This window comes from Festucalex cinctus, chromosome 17, assembly GCF_051991245.1.
Source record: "Festucalex cinctus isolate MCC-2025b chromosome 17, RoL_Fcin_1.0, whole genome shotgun sequence".
Classification (NCBI taxonomy): domain Eukaryota; kingdom Metazoa; phylum Chordata; class Actinopteri; order Syngnathiformes; family Syngnathidae; genus Festucalex; species Festucalex cinctus.
In genome coordinates, this window is record NC_135427.1 from 16,160,103 (window position 1) to 16,179,110 (window position 19,008).

The 19,008-nt window shown below is 37.7% G+C and overlaps 4 protein-coding genes across 4 annotated transcripts; 1 reads left to right on the plus strand and 3 right to left on the minus strand.

Moving 5' to 3' along the window:
• Positions 1-1,134: 1,134 nt before the first annotated feature.
• Positions 1,135-5,010, minus strand: LOC144005239 (dual specificity protein phosphatase 13B-like). The gene is made up of 4 exons (XM_077503273.1): positions 4,820-5,010; positions 3,035-3,142; positions 1,628-1,848; positions 1,135-1,373 (listed from the first exon to the last, which is right to left on the minus strand). Exons 1-4 carry the CDS (start codon positions 4,891-4,893, stop codon positions 1,159-1,161), a joined length of 618 nt encoding a protein of 205 aa, XP_077359399.1. The 5' UTR covers positions 4,894-5,010; the 3' UTR covers positions 1,135-1,158.
• samd8b (sterile alpha motif domain containing 8b) lies at positions 2,024-17,965 on the plus strand. The gene is made up of 8 exons (XM_077503268.1): positions 2,024-3,167; positions 6,858-7,219; positions 8,693-10,643; positions 14,314-14,891; positions 15,960-16,055; positions 16,160-16,277; positions 16,347-16,497; positions 17,661-17,965. The coding sequence occupies exons 3-8, from the start codon at positions 10,506-10,508 to the stop codon at positions 17,963-17,965; spliced, it is 1,386 nt and encodes a 461-aa protein (XP_077359394.1). The 5' UTR covers positions 2,024-3,167; positions 6,858-7,219; positions 8,693-10,505.
• LOC144005237 (dual specificity protein phosphatase 13A-like) lies at positions 6,788-10,487 on the minus strand. The gene is made up of 3 exons (XM_077503271.1): positions 9,109-10,487; positions 8,805-9,022; positions 6,788-7,072 (listed from the first exon to the last, which is right to left on the minus strand). The coding sequence occupies exons 1-3, from the start codon at positions 9,264-9,266 to the stop codon at positions 6,852-6,854; spliced, it is 597 nt and encodes a 198-aa protein (XP_077359397.1). The 5' UTR covers positions 9,267-10,487; the 3' UTR covers positions 6,788-6,851.
• LOC144005238 (dual specificity protein phosphatase 13A-like) lies at positions 10,847-12,146 on the minus strand. Its single transcript, XM_077503272.1, has 2 exons — positions 11,223-12,146; positions 10,847-11,131 (listed from the first exon to the last, which is right to left on the minus strand). The coding sequence occupies exons 1-2, from the start codon at positions 11,423-11,425 to the stop codon at positions 10,888-10,890; spliced, it is 447 nt and encodes a 148-aa protein (XP_077359398.1). The 5' UTR covers positions 11,426-12,146; the 3' UTR covers positions 10,847-10,887.
• Positions 17,966-19,008: the final 1,043 nt, after the last annotated feature.

A 19,008-nucleotide genomic window follows, 5' to 3' on the forward strand; every position in this document is an offset into this window, starting at 1 on the left:
CATGTTGACAGTCGCTCTCAGGCTCTCTTATCAAATCGCCGTCTTCATCTCTTTTCAAAGTCCCGCCCGGATCTGTACACATGCCCTCTGAAGATTATTTTTGTCATCTTGCATCCTCTTGTTGTTGGAACGCCATGCGTGGTTTATTTATAGGCACGCTGTCTTGCTGGAGACTCGTGAGGACACCGGCTTGTCTTTGGGGTATTTAGGCCTTCTCAGGGGCCTCAACATGCAAAAAAATGCAACAGAAATGGACTCTCAAAAAAAAAAAAAAAGGAAACAAAATAGGACAATTATGTATAGTGTGTTTTTGAGAAAACTCAAGTTGCCTGTTTCATAAAAGAAAAATCGAATGCTTAAAAAATCTTATCAAAGTAAAGTTTATTATTTTCAAAGGGAAAAAAATTTGAAAAAAAAAATCTAATTTTCTAGAAAAGGTTTTCATACTTTATAGAAAATGCATTTTCTAATTAAATTAAATTAATTTTATTTAAATTAAATTAATAAAATTTATTAATACATTTTCTAATTAAATTAAAAAATTAATTGTGAGGAAACATTATCTAGATTATTTTGGGGAGAAAAGTAATCTATTTCTAAGGGTTAAAACAAAATTTGAAGTTGTTTTTGGAAATTAAATTGTGGAAAAAAAAATCACAAATATTTGTGGGTATATACTTTCGAGTTGTCCATTTTTGATAAAATTTTTTGCACAGAAAAAAAAAAAAGATTCTAGGTAAACTTGATTGAAAAGTCTATTTCAAGAAATGTATATTTTCATTTTCTCCTCAAATGTTTTTTTTTTGTTTTTGTTTTTTTTTAAAGAAACACGTATTACAAAGAAAGAAGTTGTATTTTTAATACTAAAAGGAAAATATTTAGTGGTCAAAATTCTTGACATTCTGTTTTATGTTTTCACTATGTTTTTGCAGTGCAATGCTGAAAAACAATTTTTCTCATTAAAAAGCATATTTTTTTTGGTTGGTGTGGGGGAGGGTGGTCAGATCTGGACCAAGACATGTGCAGAGTTAATTTGAGATACAAGTTGGAATTGAATTAAGCAAACCACAAAAGGTAAACACTATCAAAACACATCAAAGTTATTTATTTTGTTGTAATAACAACAGTCCTCCCACCCCCAAGTCAGTGGACGTGACTTTAACAACGCCCGTTGCCGTAACGTCTTGCGGTCTGCAGCTTGGTGTCGAGCGCCCGCAGCTGCTCTAGGAAACCGAGGTTGGGCGAGATGTTGCGCTTGACGCTGATTGCCGCGATGGCGTCGACCAGCGTCATCCGCTCGTGGATCATCAGGTAGGCCAGCACCAGCGTAGACGAGCGGCTCAGACCCATGGCGCAGTGGACCAGCACTCGCCCTACATACACATCATCAGCAAAAATATGATTCCACCATTTAAAAAACAAACAAAAAAAGTCACAATAGTACAACAAAATGAGTTTTATGAGAAAGAAGTTGACATTTTTGGGGGTAACGTTGTTAAAATTGAAAGCAAAAAAAAACAAAAAAACAGCTGAACAGCAGCTCTCTAAAAATTCTTAAGTCAGGTCACTCATATCTTAAGTAACTAATCTGATCGATTGCGTTCGACACAAACCGACACAAACTTACCCGTGGGCGAACTCAAGGCGCTCCGGATGAAATCGGCCGCCGGGTCAAAGAAAACGCTGAGGTTAAAGGTCACCATGTCAAAGGCCTCCACGCCGTGATATGTCAGGTTGATGTCGCGGTAGAAGCTGGCGCCCGTATTGACGTTGAACTTCCCATGGGCGGCGTTCAGCACGTGGCTGATGCCGTGCGCGCGCAGGCTACGCTTGTCTTTGGCCGCGTACCTGAAAAGAGAGTGAAAAACTCAGTGACAAAATCAATTCAGCGTCGCAAGTTTGTCTAGTATACGTTTGGTCCAAATCTGACAGTCTGAAGGGGGGCTGCTTCCAACCAAAATGGCTGACTTGCTGTGCGTTTTCAGGCATGGATTCATAAGACTTTTTCGTAGGTCCACAAAATACATGTTTCTAAGTGAAACAGACTTTGCGGCTGAATTTTCCCAAACTTTTCATCCAAGTTTATTTCCACAGAACCACTGGAAATTGACCTTTCCATGCCACGCCCCTCCACGCCCACTAAATGCGACGAGCAGCTCCCTCCGACATTGTTCGGGCAAGATTAGCGAAACAGCATGCGCTGTAATGCCAAAATTGTCAGATCTTCCTTGTGATTTCTCGGGCAGGTATTTTCAGAACGCCGATATTTCTATAAGCAAGCAAAGGGGGCTTAAAATTATTGAGTGAAGGGTATCATCACTCGCCTCACCATGCAATTTTGCCCAAAAAACAAAAGGAAATACACGTCGCTAACTGCTGCTGCAGATGTCATGAAAAGACCAAGTCGCTTTGACTGATTGTCTACAAAATCTAAGTTTTTGGACATGTCAAGCAGGGTAACTAAGGAATTTATATGACCATAGTTTCAATGTTTTGTTGGCATTTTAGTAAATTGTAAGTCAACAAAGGTGTGGACAGTTAGCTACCAGGAGTTATCGTTAGCCTTTGGCTAAAAACAACAATGAAGAACATTACCTTAACGCAGGCGTAGTAGTTTCTGGTCATTTTGGAGGGATTCGACTGGTCGTATGTGGACTTCTACAAAGTTTGATCCAGCGCAGACATTTTTTGGAGTTGTTTAAGGGTTTAGGGAAGGGAATAAACAGTGTGACAAGTGTCTATCTTACACAAACCATGACTACCGCAGGATGCAGGTTAGTCGATCAGGATAACGTCTATCATTCTTATACGAGCTGTGACTGCAGCATTTCACCATTTTTAGTGATTTTTTTTTCTTGGCTTTGGATAACTACGCAATGCACAACCAGGAGCTGGTTTGCTTTTGTTTGTCCGCAAAAAATCGCACGTGCCGTCGCAGACATGACATCTTGCGTCTTGATTGGTTTACTAGGTCTTGCGGACGTTGGTTTACGGTAAGGTCAATTACTCTCAACCTCCAACATGTCAGACTTACATGTCCCCTATGAAGATCCTGGGCTGTACCTCGTCCATGTGGTTGCACCCGCTGCCCGTCTTGGTCCACATCAGCCTCTGGAGTTCAGAAGCCGGGGGGCTCTCGTATCTGGCGGGCGCATCCCTGGAGCTAGGTAGGCTCCTCAGGTGTCGGGGGAGGTCTGATTGTGCCACTTTGGCTTTTTGTACACAATCTAGTACGGGGAAAAAAGAGAGAGGTGAAGCAGTTCCTCATTTTTCCTCTCAACATTTTAAAAGTCTGTAAAAGTGACGCTATTTTGTGGTGGGAAAACTATCACACGAACAAATAAACAAACACGGTGAACAATGATTGCATGGGCCATTTCCTCAAACATTTTTAGCTAGGCAACAACTAGCTCTGGTAGTGCTTATCATGTTATCAGTTCTGATGTCACAAAGCTCAAGAACATGAAATATATGTCGCATACTCTTTGGCCTGCTGAACTGGAATTTCAATGATTTGCAAATTTTCTCATATTTGCGGTCGAAATGGGTCCCTGTCCCCCACGAATGGTTCATTCTATTGGCTGTTTGAGTTTCCACAACTCTTTTCTGACAATGTGGAATATTCTCACTGATGGATGTGATTAGAATCACGGTCTCAAAGTGAACAGCAGCAAAGGGAGGAAGCTGTTTTGAATATTTTGGCAGCAAGATTATGCAGATGAATGCAAGGTCAACTGTCCTGCAGTCAAATCCAGTGGATGCAGTTGGTATACATTAGCATCCATTGAGGCATCATCTGATTTTTGCGTCTTTAAAAAATACAACTTGTGGCCACAAAAGGAACCAGACTCTTTTTCTTTTCTTATTGATCTTCTGAGTGGGAGGAGAGGCGAGGCTCTTCCCACCCACAAACTCCAAGTGCACACATCACCTCTGCATATCCCACCAAGCGTCCCCCCCCTGCAGGCTGCCGAGCCCACTCTTCGTTTTCGTTAAAGATGCTATGTATCCCCACTGCTAAAGTGTGTGTATATATTAAAAAAAAATAAAAAAAATTAAAAAAAGACTACGATCTGCCGCACATCATGTGACGCAACTGAATCGGAGCATCATGAAGAAATAATATTCGTAGGAAAACCCGTCACAACCTGGCGACTTACCTGCAAAAATTGCTGCAATGGAGAAACTGCGACCCCTGGTGGTGTGAGCAGGAATAATTTACAAGCGCTACATAATAGGATGCCTTCATATAGCAATTCTTCCTTCCTACCAATTAACTCTTGTTTCTTCCATTCTTTTCATTTTTTCTCCCTTCATTCTTCCTTCTTTCCTCTTTCCTTTCCTCTATTCATAACTCCTCTTTTTCCTTTCCTTCCTCCATCTCTCCATTTTCTTCTCCCTATCTGTTCTTGCTTTCCTTCCTTCCATTCTTTTCCTTCCTCTCTTCTAACATTTCTTCCTTATGTTCCCCCTCTCAATTTTTCTTTCGTCCTTCCTCAGTTCCATTCTTTCTTATTCCATCCTTCGTTGATCTGTTGCTTCCCCATTTCCTTTGCTTCCACTTGTCCCCCAACCCAGCCTTCTTTTTCCTCATTCCTTCTTCCTACAGTCCTTCCTTCTGTCCTTTATTTTTCCTTCTCTGCCGCCTTCTTCCACCCTCACTCTCATTCTTCCTACAATCCTTCCTTCTTTCCTCCCTTTCTGAAATCAGCGAATCTTAAAAGTGTCCCCCTCCATTTCTCTCAGCCTGTCCCACATTCAAAGGCATGAAGAGGAAGTTGAAGTTCGTATTTGAGCGATGATCCACTTACCTGCTTACTTGTGGGCAGGCGAGCGAGCCAGACGACGCTTGTAGGCCGTCGACCTCCTCGGCCGTAATTTACCCAGCAACATTTTTGCCTATTTTAACGTCGCCCAAAATAATTGCGCCGTCATCTTCCTTAAAGGTTAGCATGGGCCGGGAGCACGTTGACACAGAAAGACAGGATGGGACTCCAGCTAGCTTGCTTTGTGTTTTATATCTGACAAATTAGTAGCAAAGGATAAAAACATGGTAGAGATGTTTTTGTCCCATTTTTACTTCTTTTGTTTTTTCCATAGTACTTTATTCTTAGATTTGAAAAAAATGGAAAAAATACATTTTTAACATTTAATTTCAGTATCATTTATATAATTTAAATAGTGTTTTAACTACATGTTCAAAATCTACAGTGTGCCTTGAGATCTAAGTGAGTTTAAAAAAAAAAAAAAAAAGTACTCATGAAAGTGGCCCGAAAATGTGAGCAATGTAAACAATGTAAAAATTTAAATCCAAGAGAAGAAGAAATTCACCACAGACACAGTTGAATTGTAAATTCTACGAAAAGTATTGGCTCCGGTTACATAACACAAATATTTGAGGGACTTGCAATTGTGCAGTACATTACTTGCACACAAACACACACAAAAACAAAAAAAAAACAGTTGATTGACATTCCAAAGTCAAATGCAGGCAAATAAATAAATTTGACAAGATGAGCTTTTGGTCCAATTCTGCAAAGTGACATAATGGCAACAAGTGTGGCTTCATATAATCTTCACTTCAGTGCATTTCCATCTCATAATTACAGACATCTGTTTAAGCTAGAGAGACATTTATTTTTTGATATGTAATTGTGGTGAGGCATCTATTGGAGGAATTACGGTAGACAACACTTTTTTTTTTTTTTCTTTCTTTCTTTCTTTCTCTCTTAAGGCTGAGATCAGTTCACGTTTGTATTTGATATTTGCATACTGCAGTTCATTTTATGGTGCTATTTGAACGAAATTTGCATATTTCAAATCCTTTTAAGTAATACTATATTTATTTTGCTATTTGGCTGTATTACGTCATTTTATTTATATATTTTGGTATTTTGATTTGATTTGATTTATTGAATATATAAACATGCAAACAGCAGAAAAACAAAAAATAAATAAACAGAAAAGGAAAAAACGAACCCCATAAAATCAATCAATCACAGTTTACATGTTCAAAAGGGAGTAGGAAGAATTTAAAAACTTATCTAGTCCTACCCCTTATACATTGTATATTTAAACTTATTTCATTATTAATACAATACTAGGTTAATTTTAATTTAATTATTTATTTATTTATTTTTAATAATTAAAATTACATTTTTAATAATTGGATACATTTTTAGGTTTGTATTTACAATTATTTAAAAAAAAATCGAATTTAATTATTGTGTGTATTTCAAATTACTTAATGTATTTTATATGTAGTTATTTTCTTTGTATATTGTAAGTAATTTTCCATTTGTATTTTGGAGGTACTGATAGTTGAATGGAATAATGCGAAATAATTTGCACATGTTAAATGTTACATGATATGTAGCCATTTTAAAATCAGTTTTTTTATTGACTGTTATTTTACAATATATGCTGACATTTTTGTGATATTTTAAATGATTAAGATATGGGTATGTTTGTTGTACATTACACTAGTAAACTAATTTATACTGAATGTCTTGTCAGAGATGCAAGTGAACTTTTGTAGATGAATTTTGTGCTGATTCCGAATCTGTCATCATAATTTCTTTAGCACATCAGGTTTTCATAATAATAATAATAATTATTATTATTATTATTATTATTATTATTGTTATTATTATTATTATAATGACCGCACATGGATAATCTGTATTGCACAAGATTTTATAGGTTAAATTTAAAAAAATTATAATGTCTTAAAAATCTGATGCACTAAAAAAAAAAAAAAAAAAAAAAAAAAAAAAAACCTGGACATTTTTGATGCCATTGAAAATGCCTTCCCGTGTGCGTGTTTCTATTTGAAAACGGCGCTCCATTGCTCACAGGATGAGGCAGCGGCGGTCCCGGCGGCGGTTGCGCTGCAGGCGCAGGTCGAGGTCGAGGAGCAGGGCCAGGAAGTTCCTGTTGGGGTAGATGGCGCGCTTGCGCACCAGCCGCCGCAGGGCGTCCTCCAGGCTGAGGCGGCGGTAGATCATCAGGTAGGCCAGCACCAGTGACGACGAGCGGCTCATTCCCATCATGCAGTGCACCAGAACTTTGCCTGACGGGAGGCGGGGAGCATTTTTCAAGGCCAGGAATTCATCATCATCATCATCGTCATCATCGTCAACATCATCATGTCCACGGATGCTTTCTTCCTGCTCAGGATAAGAACTTCTTCGCCTCGCTTTGTCGTCAGAACAACAAGGTAAGACATTTATTGGTTATTTTTTTCCCTTTGCCTTTAGGGGGCAGTATTGTCATTCATGTATATATTGTTACAAACTAAAATTTTGGCATCATGCTGTAGTTATTGCGCATATTGTTACATTTCTCCCACTGATTCAAAACTTGCCAACTTGAACATATTCTCAAAATGTATTGCCAAGATTGCACACTTTCACAATACAATTACTCGTTCAACAGTTCCACATCAAGTTTACAGTATTTCTAGCGTTTCGCAATTTACACATAAAATTATCGTAATTTGCAATTGATATTTGAGTAATGCTTGCATATTTTATGTAAATCATCCAGATCGTTTTCGGTTGACATTTGGATATGTGCTTACTATTTTTTTTTATATTAATATTTGGGAATTATAAATGATTGAATTTGATATTTGAGTCAATAAAATAATTTATTTGTACATTTGGGTATTTGTATACATTTTTTTAATTAATATTTTTGTACTTAGATTATTTTATTTTGACATTTGGCTGTTCTAAATCACTATATTGATATTTTCGATAATTTTGTTTTTTATATAAGTATTTTAAATCATTTTCATATGAAAAAATGACATCATTGTTTATATATATATATATATATATATATATATATATATATATATATATTCGGGGTGTGAATTGCTTAGTACCTGACGATTCGATTCGTATCACAATTCACAGGTCACGATTCGATTCGATACCGATTAATCCCGATATGAATTTATAAGTCGATTGTTGCGATTGTTTTTTTTATTCAAATTTAGAAAATGCTAATAAGTAAACTTGTACAGTGTAAGATTTTGATGAAAATGTATAATTTATCTGAAACATAAGTCCTATACAGGTTGTAATCTGTTTCATGTTTGAACAGCATTGAAATAAAATATTAAGGCTTAATGTTCCATTAATATAACATTTTTCCATGCTTAAGGTGTGAACCCTAACCGGAAGTAAGACGGTTTGTTGAATATTCAAAATGGAATCGATTCGAGAATTGCGCGATGTAATATCGCGATATAGTGCCGAATCGATTTTTTTAACACCCCTAATATATATATATATATATATATATATATATATATATATATATATATATATATATATATAATATAATATAATATAATATAAAATTTTGTCAGTATAAAATGATCAAGAGTACCCAAATGCCAAAATCTAATAATTTTTTGGGAATATTTTATTATTAATATTGCCAATATTTTTATTATTATTATTATTATTATTACTATTATTATTATTATTAGTTGGTAAATTAAATAATTTTGTATCAATATTTGGGTCATTTAGATTTAAATTAGGGATGGCTGATTGGTAGTATGGTCGAGAACGTTTGTATTTTGTATATTTCATGTTGACATAGTTGGCATTTTCTATGCATTTAAGTTCTTTTTTTATATTTCTGGCATGTTTGGTGATTTGGATATTCATTTTAGATCGACACTGAAGACTAGTTGTAAGTTTTAATTAGATTCATATATAACATTGATATTTGAATGGATATTTGTGGTGTTGTTGTTGTTGTTGTTGTTGTTGTTTGTTGTTTACCGCGCGGCGACTTGAGCCCCTCGTGAATGAAGTCGGCGGCGGGTCTGAAGTAGACGTCCAGGTCAAAGTGGGCGGAGTCGTCGGCGGGGATGCCACAGTAGCGGAAGTCGTCGCCGTAGAAGGACTGGTCGCCGACGCTGCCCGGCTTGGCGTGCGCCGCGTTCAGCACGTGCGTGATGCCCAGCGCCAGCAAGGCCGGCTTGGTCTGCGCCGCCGTCCTGACACGGGCAGGTAGCAAGTATAGTTTTAGTATTAAGCGTTTTGAGTTTTGGCGGGCAGGCGTGCGGCGGATGTTGGTACTCACACGTTTCCGATGTAAATGTTGGGCCAGACTTCGTCGATGTGGCTCAGGCGCAGTTTGCACGAGTCCAGAATGTTCTGCAGGTCTTTTACCGTCACGTATTCTTTGCGCTTGCCTTGACCGCTCCGCATTTTGCCGCCAAATCCTGACAGGTGGTGCATGATAAGAGCGTTCGCTTGCTCGCTACCCGCACGTCGATTTGGCGTCCGCTTCCGCTCGCTGCTTTTGATTGGTCCCGGCAGCTGTTTTGACTCGGGTGTCACCAGAGTGACACTTGAAACTGACTGGAGCACATCCGATTAGGTCATCGTAGGATGATGCAACAGCACCCTCTGCTGGATCAGCTCATCATTTCGTTTTTTGTTTTATGTTAATTTTTGTTTGTTTTTTTATAATAGTCAACTATATTGATTTACTTCATTTTCATTTCAATCACTTATTTTATTCATTTATCAAAGAAAAAAGACAATGTAATGATGTAATGTTGATTTATTTGAATTATTTTACATTTTGGTGATTTTGAACAATATACTGCAATTTTATTTTTATGGATGAATAATATCTATCACTACTATAGTATGTTGTTGAAAAGAATTTAGAATTATTTTTTTCTTTATTCTTGGTATTTATTTTATATGTATTTTTGTTTTCTTTGCTGATGAATAATTTGCACTATTCATGTAATTATTTCCATTAGGGCTGCACAATATATCGAAAAAGTATTGATATCGCGATATTAGCCCATGCAATATACATATCGCAAATACTTGCAATAAGTTTCATATGAATTTCACCAGTCAAACGCTAACTAAAATGTGCACCGCCATCCAATAGTTGAACATTATCGAGAGAGGTAGTTACAATTAATTAACTGAGAATATATTCAGTTTGCTTTTTTTTTTTTTTTTTTTTTACTAATTTTGCTGCATGAAAAAGGGTCATTCTTTCATTCGATAACAAAAATGTAATTTCTTTAGGTAACATGATAAATATCGCAATAATATCTATTGCTATTCATCAACTATATCGCATATCGCATGATTTTCCAATATCGTACAGCCCTAATTTCTATTAATGTGTGTAATTTTGTAAAATTGTACTATTATTTTAATGTATGCTAACAAATCATTTAAAATGTTATTTCATACTTAGATTATTCATGTTGACAAATGATTTTTTGTCACATTTAGCTACATGTAGCTATATTTAGCTATAGCTACAATGTAATGCGTTATTGTATTTTTTTTATATAAATATTACTTTATTTATGTTAAATTAATTGCTGCTTATTTGAACATTTTCTTCTCATTTTTGCTTCTATTCCACGAGAATATTGTCAAGAGCCGTGAATTGTGAGCGGAAGGGAATTTCCCGCACGCTTTTTTTTACTGCAGCGGACGATGTGTTGGCGTTTCCCGTGCGAGTTGGCGGTCCAAAGCCCGCAGCTGCTTGAGGAATCCCGCGTTGGGGAAGATCCAGCGGTGCTCTTTGACTTTGCGGACGGCGTCCAGCAGGCTGAGGCCATGACGGATCATGAGGTACGCCAGCACCAGCGACGCTGAGCGGCTCACGCCTACCGCGCAGTGGACCAGGACACGAGCTGCCGAACATCCACAATCCCATATTCGAAGACACAAAAATTAAATGACTAATACGGTGGCTAGCTTAGCATAATCACAACTCAAATCACATTTTCCTATTGAAATGAATGGAGAAGCAACTAATCCGTTCCAGACAGATGTTGTGAAACACGTCATCTAGTGGCAGAGTGACGTAAATGTTTTAGTAACATCGTAATATTGACGTACCGCCAGCGGTGTTGAGAGCGTCGTCGATGTAGCGGGCACACGGCAGGAAGTAGGGCGACAGGTCAAAGGTCGGAGAGTCGTCAGCGGCCACGCCGTAATAATCCACCGCCGGTCCGTAGAAGTGGCAACCACCTTGGCAACATTTACTTCCGTGGGCCGCGTTCACCACGTGAGTGATGCCCAGCTTCCACAGGACGTAACGATCATTAGCCACCGACCTGTGGGCGGAGCAGTAGCCTAGCCGTAGTGGTTTGAAAGCGGCACTGGGGCGGTTAGCAACGAACATACGGCGTTTGCGGCCGTACTCACGCATCCCCAATGAAGAGGCCGGGCCAAACTTCATCCACGTGGTTCCCGAAACGTTTTCCTCCAAACAAAATGGTGTTCAACTCTTTGACAGATGGAGTCGTGCGTGAGCTCTCCTCCATTGCAAATACAAAATATTGCAGTACTTCATTCCCTTGGCACTGTTTTGACTGCACTTTAGACTGGCAATAACAGCTGCAAAGCATCTAATATTACAACACTGATACGGATTTCACATGCGTGTTCTTACTTGCAAATTTTATTCACTTGTATACTTACAATGTTTTGTTCTGCTCTTTACTGCATGAAACGATTTCTGTTTCACGTACAGCACAATGCTTGTTTCAAAGTGCTTCATAAATAAAGTGGAGTTGAGTAGCTTGTGCAGGTGTACCTCCACTCTTCCACCAGCGGCACAAGCTACCTATAACAAAACAGAAGCAAAATAGGCATGTTTGATTGACAGCTGAGTGCTATTTGTGGGCGTGCTCGTTATCCAGCTTTGTTGACAAAGGTAGCATAGCTTCGTGGCGTTTCAAGCAGTACTCAAATCGGTCAATAGCATAGTCCTAGTGTGTTTCAAGTTATATACGTCTCCCAAAAAGCAGCTAGTAGCCTAGAAGCATCTTTGATGGCGTCACATGTTAATTACCATATTCTGCTATCGTTATTCTTAGCAACTTTAGTTACATACGTACGTGTAAAACTCACATATAATGTTATTTTAGTTCGGTAATAATAAGTAATAGTATTTGTTTTGTTTTTTTAATTTATTTTCGCGTGTAAATAAACCACATGTGTCGACTGTAATTTTTGCTTGCGCTTCTATTATGGATATTAGCATCCGTGTGACGTCATGTGGGCAGGGATAACAAGCAGTGCGACATGGTTGCCAGCAACAAGTGCCGCGATGATATTGTTAGTAAAAACAGCACGGCTGATATTATGAATTGCTCGCGTGGTGAACCTTCCACTCGGCCGACCTTCGGAACCCAAACGCTTCGCCGGCCGGCGTCCTTGTGTTGAGCTCAGCCCCGGGTGAGTGACTGAGCCCCGAAAAGCGAGCTAACGATGCTAGCAGCCGTCGTGCTAACCCCTCGTTTCAAAATGCAAAGCTGACGTTCATTTATTTTATTTTTTTAATTTTTTTTAGCCTCCAGCGATGGACTCGTTTGCCAAATGTTCCTTTTAGCATTCCACCGACTTGTACGTGTCATTAAGATTGTGGTTCACACCTTTAAATGTGTGGAATGTGTCATTTGGATGCTAACCAACCACTGACAGCGATGTAATAGCGTTCAATAATAGTAGTCTTTAAAAAAAGAGAGAGAAAATATTGATGTTTTGATACGAGAATGTAATACTAAATCGGTATAGTAGTGTTCATAATAACGCAGTGGTTGTGTTTCCAATAAGATCTGAACTAATTGACTCAAATAAGACATAGAAGGACACATCAATCAATCTGCAAGTGGTAGTAAGTTGAAGCAATTAATCAGTCAGTTAATTTAAAGTGCAAAATCACCATTGCTGCATGCTCCCAACGTACTTTACAATAAAAATCTGAAAATTAAATCACTAAACAGTAAAATCAAGTGCAAGAAGAAAACAAGTTGAACACTTGAAAATAAAAATGAAGGCAAATGAACAATCACAGGCGAGACTGTGCTTAAAATACTGTGTAAAAAGGACGGGATTTAAAATTTGCAGTGGAGTCGCTTCTTTAAAGATCTAGTGGGAGATGATTCCATAAATAAGGTAGGGGAAAGTCTTTCAAGCATTGGACTATTTATTTACTGAAGGGATGACGAAGAAATTAATTTAAAGAGCAAATCGAGCGTCTCGGAATGTACAGGGCAAATAGTATAATGTATAATGGTGTGGTGTCAGACCATTTATTGTCTTAAATGTTTTTTAAAAAAGGATCTTAAAAATCAGATGGATGTATTTGTTGTAGTCAGAATTCCTGCGGCTGAATTCTGAACAACCTAATGACTTGAACTTTACACTATAGGGCTACTCGATTTTGGGAAAAATAATAATAATCACGATTATTTTGGCAATAATTGAAATCACGATTATTATTATTTTTTTGGTACAAAACAAGAAAATATTTAAGCATTTCAAAATATTAAGACCAATAAAAAATAAAATAAAAACATTCTAAATATGTAAGTTGCTTTTGGCCCAAACAGAATTTATAATGATATATTTATTCATTTATTTATTTTGGTAAAAACTTGAAGTATGCACAGTGCAGTAGAACAATCATTTATTTTTTTGGTACAAAACAAAATGTTTGGCCGTAAAAAAAAAAAAAAATATGAAGGCAAATAAAATTGAAACACGACAATTATACAAGTTACTTTTGGATGAAACAAAATTGATTAAATTAGTTATTTTGAAATTGAAAGGGATACTTTACTTATTTAGCTATTTTTGGCAGTCCAACATTAATATTTTGCCTATAATAAATTTGATATTGTTATTATTTTTCATGTACAATTAGTACCTTTAAAAATACATTTTGCAACTTGCTGTCGACTGAAAATGACATCACAAGGGCTCAGGTCACCAATCATAGCTCAGCTTGTGAATGTCACATGACCAAACCTAGAAAACAGGTGAGCTGTGATTGGTGACCTGAGCCCTTGTGATGTCATTTTCAGTCGACAGTAAGTTGACAAATGTGTTTTTAAAGGTACTAATTGTACGTGAAAAGTAATGAAAGTATCAAATTAATTATAGACAAAATATTAACATTTTATTGCTAGAATGGGCTAAATAAGTGAAATATCCCTTTTATAAAAAAAAAAAAGTGCAAATGTATAAATTTAAACAAATCAAAAATTATTATTCATGATCTTTTGTGGATTGTAATAATTGAAATTGTAATTGAATTTTGATTAATTGCACAGCCCTACTTTACACTAATCTAGTCTTGGAGACACATGAGTAGAATGTCACCAATGAACAGTCACTAGATACATTTGAATAAATTGACATACTGATTATGTGGGATTTTGTAGGCCAATTATATTTGGCAGAATAAAATACTGATCTGAAGATATAATAAAATCTTGTTGTTTTCCAGCATTTTGGGCTTGCGAAAATGAGCCCGCCGAGCGTCCGCCTGTGGAAGCCCAAGCACGTGGCCAAGTGGCTGAAGGACGAGGGCTTCTGCGACTATGTGGACCTGCTGTGCGACAAGCACCGGCTGGACGGCAGCAGCCTGCTGGCCCTCAGCGAGTACGACCTGCGCTCGCCCCCGCTGGAGCTCAAAGTGCTGGGCGACATCAAGCGCCTCATGGCGTCCATCCGCAAGCTCCAGAAGCAGAACCGGGACGCACTCGAGGAACTTGGCCTGCCCTTCGATGGCCACTCGCCCACCGGCTCGGGCGACTGGCTGTGCAACGGCGACGCGGCGGCGCGGGCTTGCGACGACGACGACGGCGGCGGCGCCGACAACGACGACGACGAGTACCGCAAGTACACCAATGGCAAGTACAAGCAGCAGACGCGACGGCTGGACCCCGAGTGCTGGAAGACGGTGCTGAGCTCCGTCTACGTGGTCTTCGTTTTCGGCTTCACGTCCTTCGTCATGGTCATCGTGCACGAGAGGGTCCCCGACATGGCCACCTACCCACCGCTCCCTGACATCTTCCTTGACAGGTCGCTTTCTAAGTTTGGATTTTGTTTGGGCTGTTCAGGTTTTGGGAGTTTTTAGAGTAACTGTGATTTGTTTTGTTTTAAATCGAAAGGTTTGTATTAACGCTCCACTCAACTTTGTTTATTATTAGTTTTAGTTCTATATATTTTTTTTTATATATGGAGTGTTTGCTGAGTGCAAGATAAAATAAAAATTTATATATATTATATAATATAAAAAAATTAATAAAAAGGCCACAAAATATTTTGTAATAAAGTAAGCTACAATTCTCATACCAAAATAAAGAAACAAAGTAAATAAAGATTTAAAAAAAAAGGATTTTTCATTTTAATTGCAGTTTTACATACTGGTATACATAAAATGTAGTTCCTTATTTTAGTTTTTAATGATCATTGAATGTAAAGAATTCAAATTGTTTGTTCTTTTTTAAACTTCAGTACAATGGGCATTTAAATATAAAAAAAATTAAAAAAAATTTAAGGCCTTTTGATAGATAAGACATTTTGAATACAGTTTGTCAAAAAAAAAAGTTAAATCTATTTTTTTTTTTTAAGTTTACAAGTACTGCAATATCGATGCCAATTTTCTTAGCCTGTCTATGCTGTTTTGCATTATCTAATAGCATTAAGCTAGCAGATATTTTTAAGATGAAGTACGCACTGTGTATAATTCCGTTTACATATCGTCACCCTCTTAAAATAATTGCCTGACATTTTTTTTTCCCAAAAATTATTTTGTTGCCTAATTCATATCCTCATGATGCAAATGGTTCAATTTTGTCTGTGTTTTCTGAAAAATGACAGACGATTATTTTAAGAAGGCATTGATATTCAAATGTTGTATCACAAAGCAAAAAAAATAAATTTGACCGCGGGAGCGTCTTGTAACTCAAAACTTGTAAATTTGAAATATTCCTAGCTTTTGCTGGCAGTATTAGCGGCACGGTCGATATTACCCGGACAATGACAAAAAAATTGTAGGTCAACTTGATCTTCCGTGATGACGCTGTTTATACAAAACAGTGAGATGGCGTAAGAAATCAAGGTCTGCTTTTTGTTTTTTGTCCACAGCATGCCTCGAATCCCGTGGGCCTTCGCCATGGCCGAGGCGTGCGGCGTGATCCTGTGTACCATCTGGCTGCTGGTTCTCCTGCTGCACAAACATCGGTACGTTTGACCGACGACACATAAAAAGTTGCCGAATAAATCAAGACGCTCGCTATCCGCCGCAAGTTGCTCAGCCGTTTCTTTGCATCCTTGTCCTTTTGAAGGTCCATTCTCCTCCGGCGCATGTGCAGCCTCATGGGGACGGTGTTCATGTTGCGCTGCATCACCATGTTCGTCACCTCCCTGTCCGTGCCGGGACAACACCTGCAGTGCTCCGGAAAGGTAACGTTCGCCCGCTTGGCATTTTATATGACACGATATTAATATTGTTGTTGTTGTTGTTGGCCGCAGATATACGGCGACATGTGGGCCAAGCTGCGGCGGGCCGCGGCCATCTGGAGCGGCTTCGGCATGACGCTGACGGGCGTGCACACGTGCGGCGACTACATGTTCAGCGGACACACCGTCGTCATCACCTTGCTCAACTTCTTTGTCACCGAATGTGAGTCGCGCATCTTCATTTAATCGTCATTCGTATAGTCGACGTAAAACAATTCAAATGACAACAACTTGCTGTAGTTTGCATGTGGTTTTAGCTGCTCCATTCAATTTACATAAATATAAAAGTTTTAATATGAGTTTATTAATTTGTTTTTTAAATTATGCTAGACATAATGTTTGCTCACATCCCATAAAAATAAATGTAAATAAACTGCGACTAAATATGTACTTTACTTAATTACAATTTACAATTACAACGCAATAAAATATATAAATCAAATCTCATTTTTAAATACGTAAATGTACTTTCTGATGGAAAATTCTGCAGTTAAGTTACACGTGTAATTCATAATTTAAAATCAGATTGGGATTTTTTTTTGTTTTTTTTGGGCCAAATAATTTTTGGAATTTTCTTCCGTTTTAGTTGAGTATTTGTATTTATTTTTTGCTCAATGTGTATATTTTTCATTCATTTTTAAGTGTTTTCTAATACTTGTTTTTTTTATATATTGTACTTTTAACACATTTAATTTGTATAATGTTTTGAATGTTTTTAATTTTTTTCTAACATTTTTATATAGTTTTGTTTTTACTTTAGACTTAATTTATTGTATTTTTTTTTATATTTTTTCGCTTTTCCTTAGAATTTGTGTATTTTCAATGTAATATCTTTTATGTATAATTTGTCTTAGTTTCCAATGTCTGTGTTTTTGTATTTTCTAACAATTTTGTTGAAAATTTCCTCTTTCTTTTTTATTTATTTATTTATTTATTTATTTTTGTGGCACATGTAGTTCCCCCCTTACTATTTCAGTAATTTTATCCCCCATTTTGGTCTTTTTGTCAAACATTTATCTTATTGTTTTAGTTTTTACTTCTTATATTTTTGTCTCTTTTTTTTTTTTTTTTTTAAGAAATATTTTCAACGTAAACCTTATGTTTGTCATCGTGAATTGCATTTTGAGTTATATTGGTAATGTCCAGTGATTCTGAAATGTGGTACGTTGGCTCCCTCTTGTGGTATACAGAGAATTTTATAATCAAAAGTTGAATTTTTTTTTTTTTTTTTTAAATCCAGTACAGTACATTTAAGTGCAATGACGTATTTAACTTAGAAGTTAGCAGCTGAGTCTCAAGGCGAAGGGCGGTGTGTTTTTTGGGCAGACACGCCGCGCGGCTGGCACTTCATCCACACGCTGTCGTGGGTGCTCAACCTGTTCGGCATCTTCTTCATCCTGGCGGCGCACGAGCACTACTCCATCGACGTCTTCATCGCCTTCTACATCACCACGCGCCTCTTCCTCTACTACCACACGCTGGCCAACACGCGCGCCTACCAGCAGAGCCGCCGGGCGCGCATCTGGTTCCCCATGTTCTCCTTCTTCGAGTGCAACGTCAACGGGCCCGTGCCCAACGAGTACTGCTGGCCCTTCACGCGGCCCGCCGTCCTCAAATTGGTCATCGGATAAGAGTGTCCGTCCGTCTGTCTGTCCATCCGTAGGGAGTGACTTCACACAGCCTGCCTTTGACTTGTTTGATTGAAAGTAAGAATCAGCCAAAATTATCTTTTGTTTTTGTCTTAAGTGTGATTCCATTTGCCAATCACCTTGCGCTTTGCAATAGAGTTATGAGTAGAAATGTTTAAAAAAAAAAACAACAAAAAAAAACAGTGGGCGTGGGACTCTATTTTTTTGCGTATCAGGGACCATAATAGAGTACATCTGGAAAATCCAGTGGTACCTTGAGATACGAGTGACGGCGCATCTCATTTCACTTCACAACAAGCAGCAATTTGGCAGAACAATTCCTCAAAAATGAGGTTTTCTTGCCACTCCTACATGACGTTAACCACCAAATTAAGCATACAATAAAGAGAATGACACACTGTGTACTTTAAACCGCGCAAGTTTGCTTGTAAGTCAACTAGCTTAATGCTAGCACAAAACGGGCTAACAAAACTAGTATCGACGGTGCGGTCACTGAAACGCTTTAAAGCAGCAGGTGACGGACATAATACTTACAGGCATGTATCTGCAAATAATAATCATATGACATCTTCCTGAGTAGATAATTTTATAATACTGCCCCTGGTGGGTGGCCAAGAAGTGCATTTTTTTTTGGTAATTTTATTTTAATTTTTTTTTATAAAGTAAAATGTTAAAGTGCCATCTTATTAACTCATTTACTCCCAGCCATTTCAGTGAAGCAACCCCCTTGGCTCCCGGCTGTTTGGATTTTGAGTGATTTTGCAAGGCCCACAGAATATTGTGTTATATTGCTATACAAACATGGAACCTACCAAAAGCCAAATTTGAGTCTCTTATTTCATCAGGAAAAAAACTAGATTTCTATCCGTTTCAATTTTGCATCAATTAGCATTAGAATATAGCTAAGTTTCATCATGATTCATAAATGGGGAAAAACATGGCCCTGGTTGATCTCTTATACTCTGCTGCCACCTACGGGTCGTTTTCCTTTTATTTTTCCTTTTATTATTTTTTGAACATATAAA

Coding starts and splice junctions, on each gene's coding strand:
- LOC144005239 (XM_077503273.1), bottom strand. CDS start 4,893: ATGTTGCTGGGTAAATTACGGCCGAGGAGGTCGACGGCCTACAAGCGT. Junction 3,143..4,819: donor GCTCGCTCGCCTGCCCACAA/GTAAGCAGGTAA, acceptor TGCGCCCGCCAG/ATACGAGAGCCCCCCGGCTT. Junction 1,849..3,034: donor AGGATCTTCATAGGGGACAT/GTAAGTCTGACA, acceptor CTCTCTTTTCAG/GTACGCGGCCAAAGACAAGC.
- LOC144005237 (XM_077503271.1), bottom strand. CDS start 9,266: ATGCACCACCTGTCAGGATTTGGCGGCAAAATGCGGAGCGGTCAAGGC. Junction 9,023..9,108: donor AACATTTACATCGGAAACGT/GTGAGTACCAAC, acceptor TGCCCGTGTCAG/GACGGCGGCGCAGACCAAGC. Junction 7,073..8,804: donor GGGGCTCAAGTCGCCGCGCG/GTAAACAACAAA, acceptor GCCTCCCGTCAG/GCAAAGTTCTGGTGCACTGC.
- samd8b (XM_077503268.1), top strand. CDS start 10,506: ATGTGTTGGCGTTTCCCGTGCGAGTTGGCGGTCCAAAGCCCGCAGCTG. Junction 14,892..15,959: donor CCTGACATCTTCCTTGACAG/GTCGCTTTCTAA, acceptor TTTTGTCCACAG/CATGCCTCGAATCCCGTGGG. Junction 16,056..16,159: donor CTCCTGCTGCACAAACATCG/GTACGTTTGACC, acceptor GTCCTTTTGAAG/GTCCATTCTCCTCCGGCGCA.
- LOC144005238 (XM_077503272.1), bottom strand. CDS start 11,425: ATGCTTTGCAGCTGTTATTGCCAGTCTAAAGTGCAGTCAAAACAGTGC. Junction 11,132..11,222: donor GGCCTCTTCATTGGGGATGC/GTGAGTACGGCC, acceptor CTCCGCCCACAG/GTCGGTGGCTAATGATCGTT.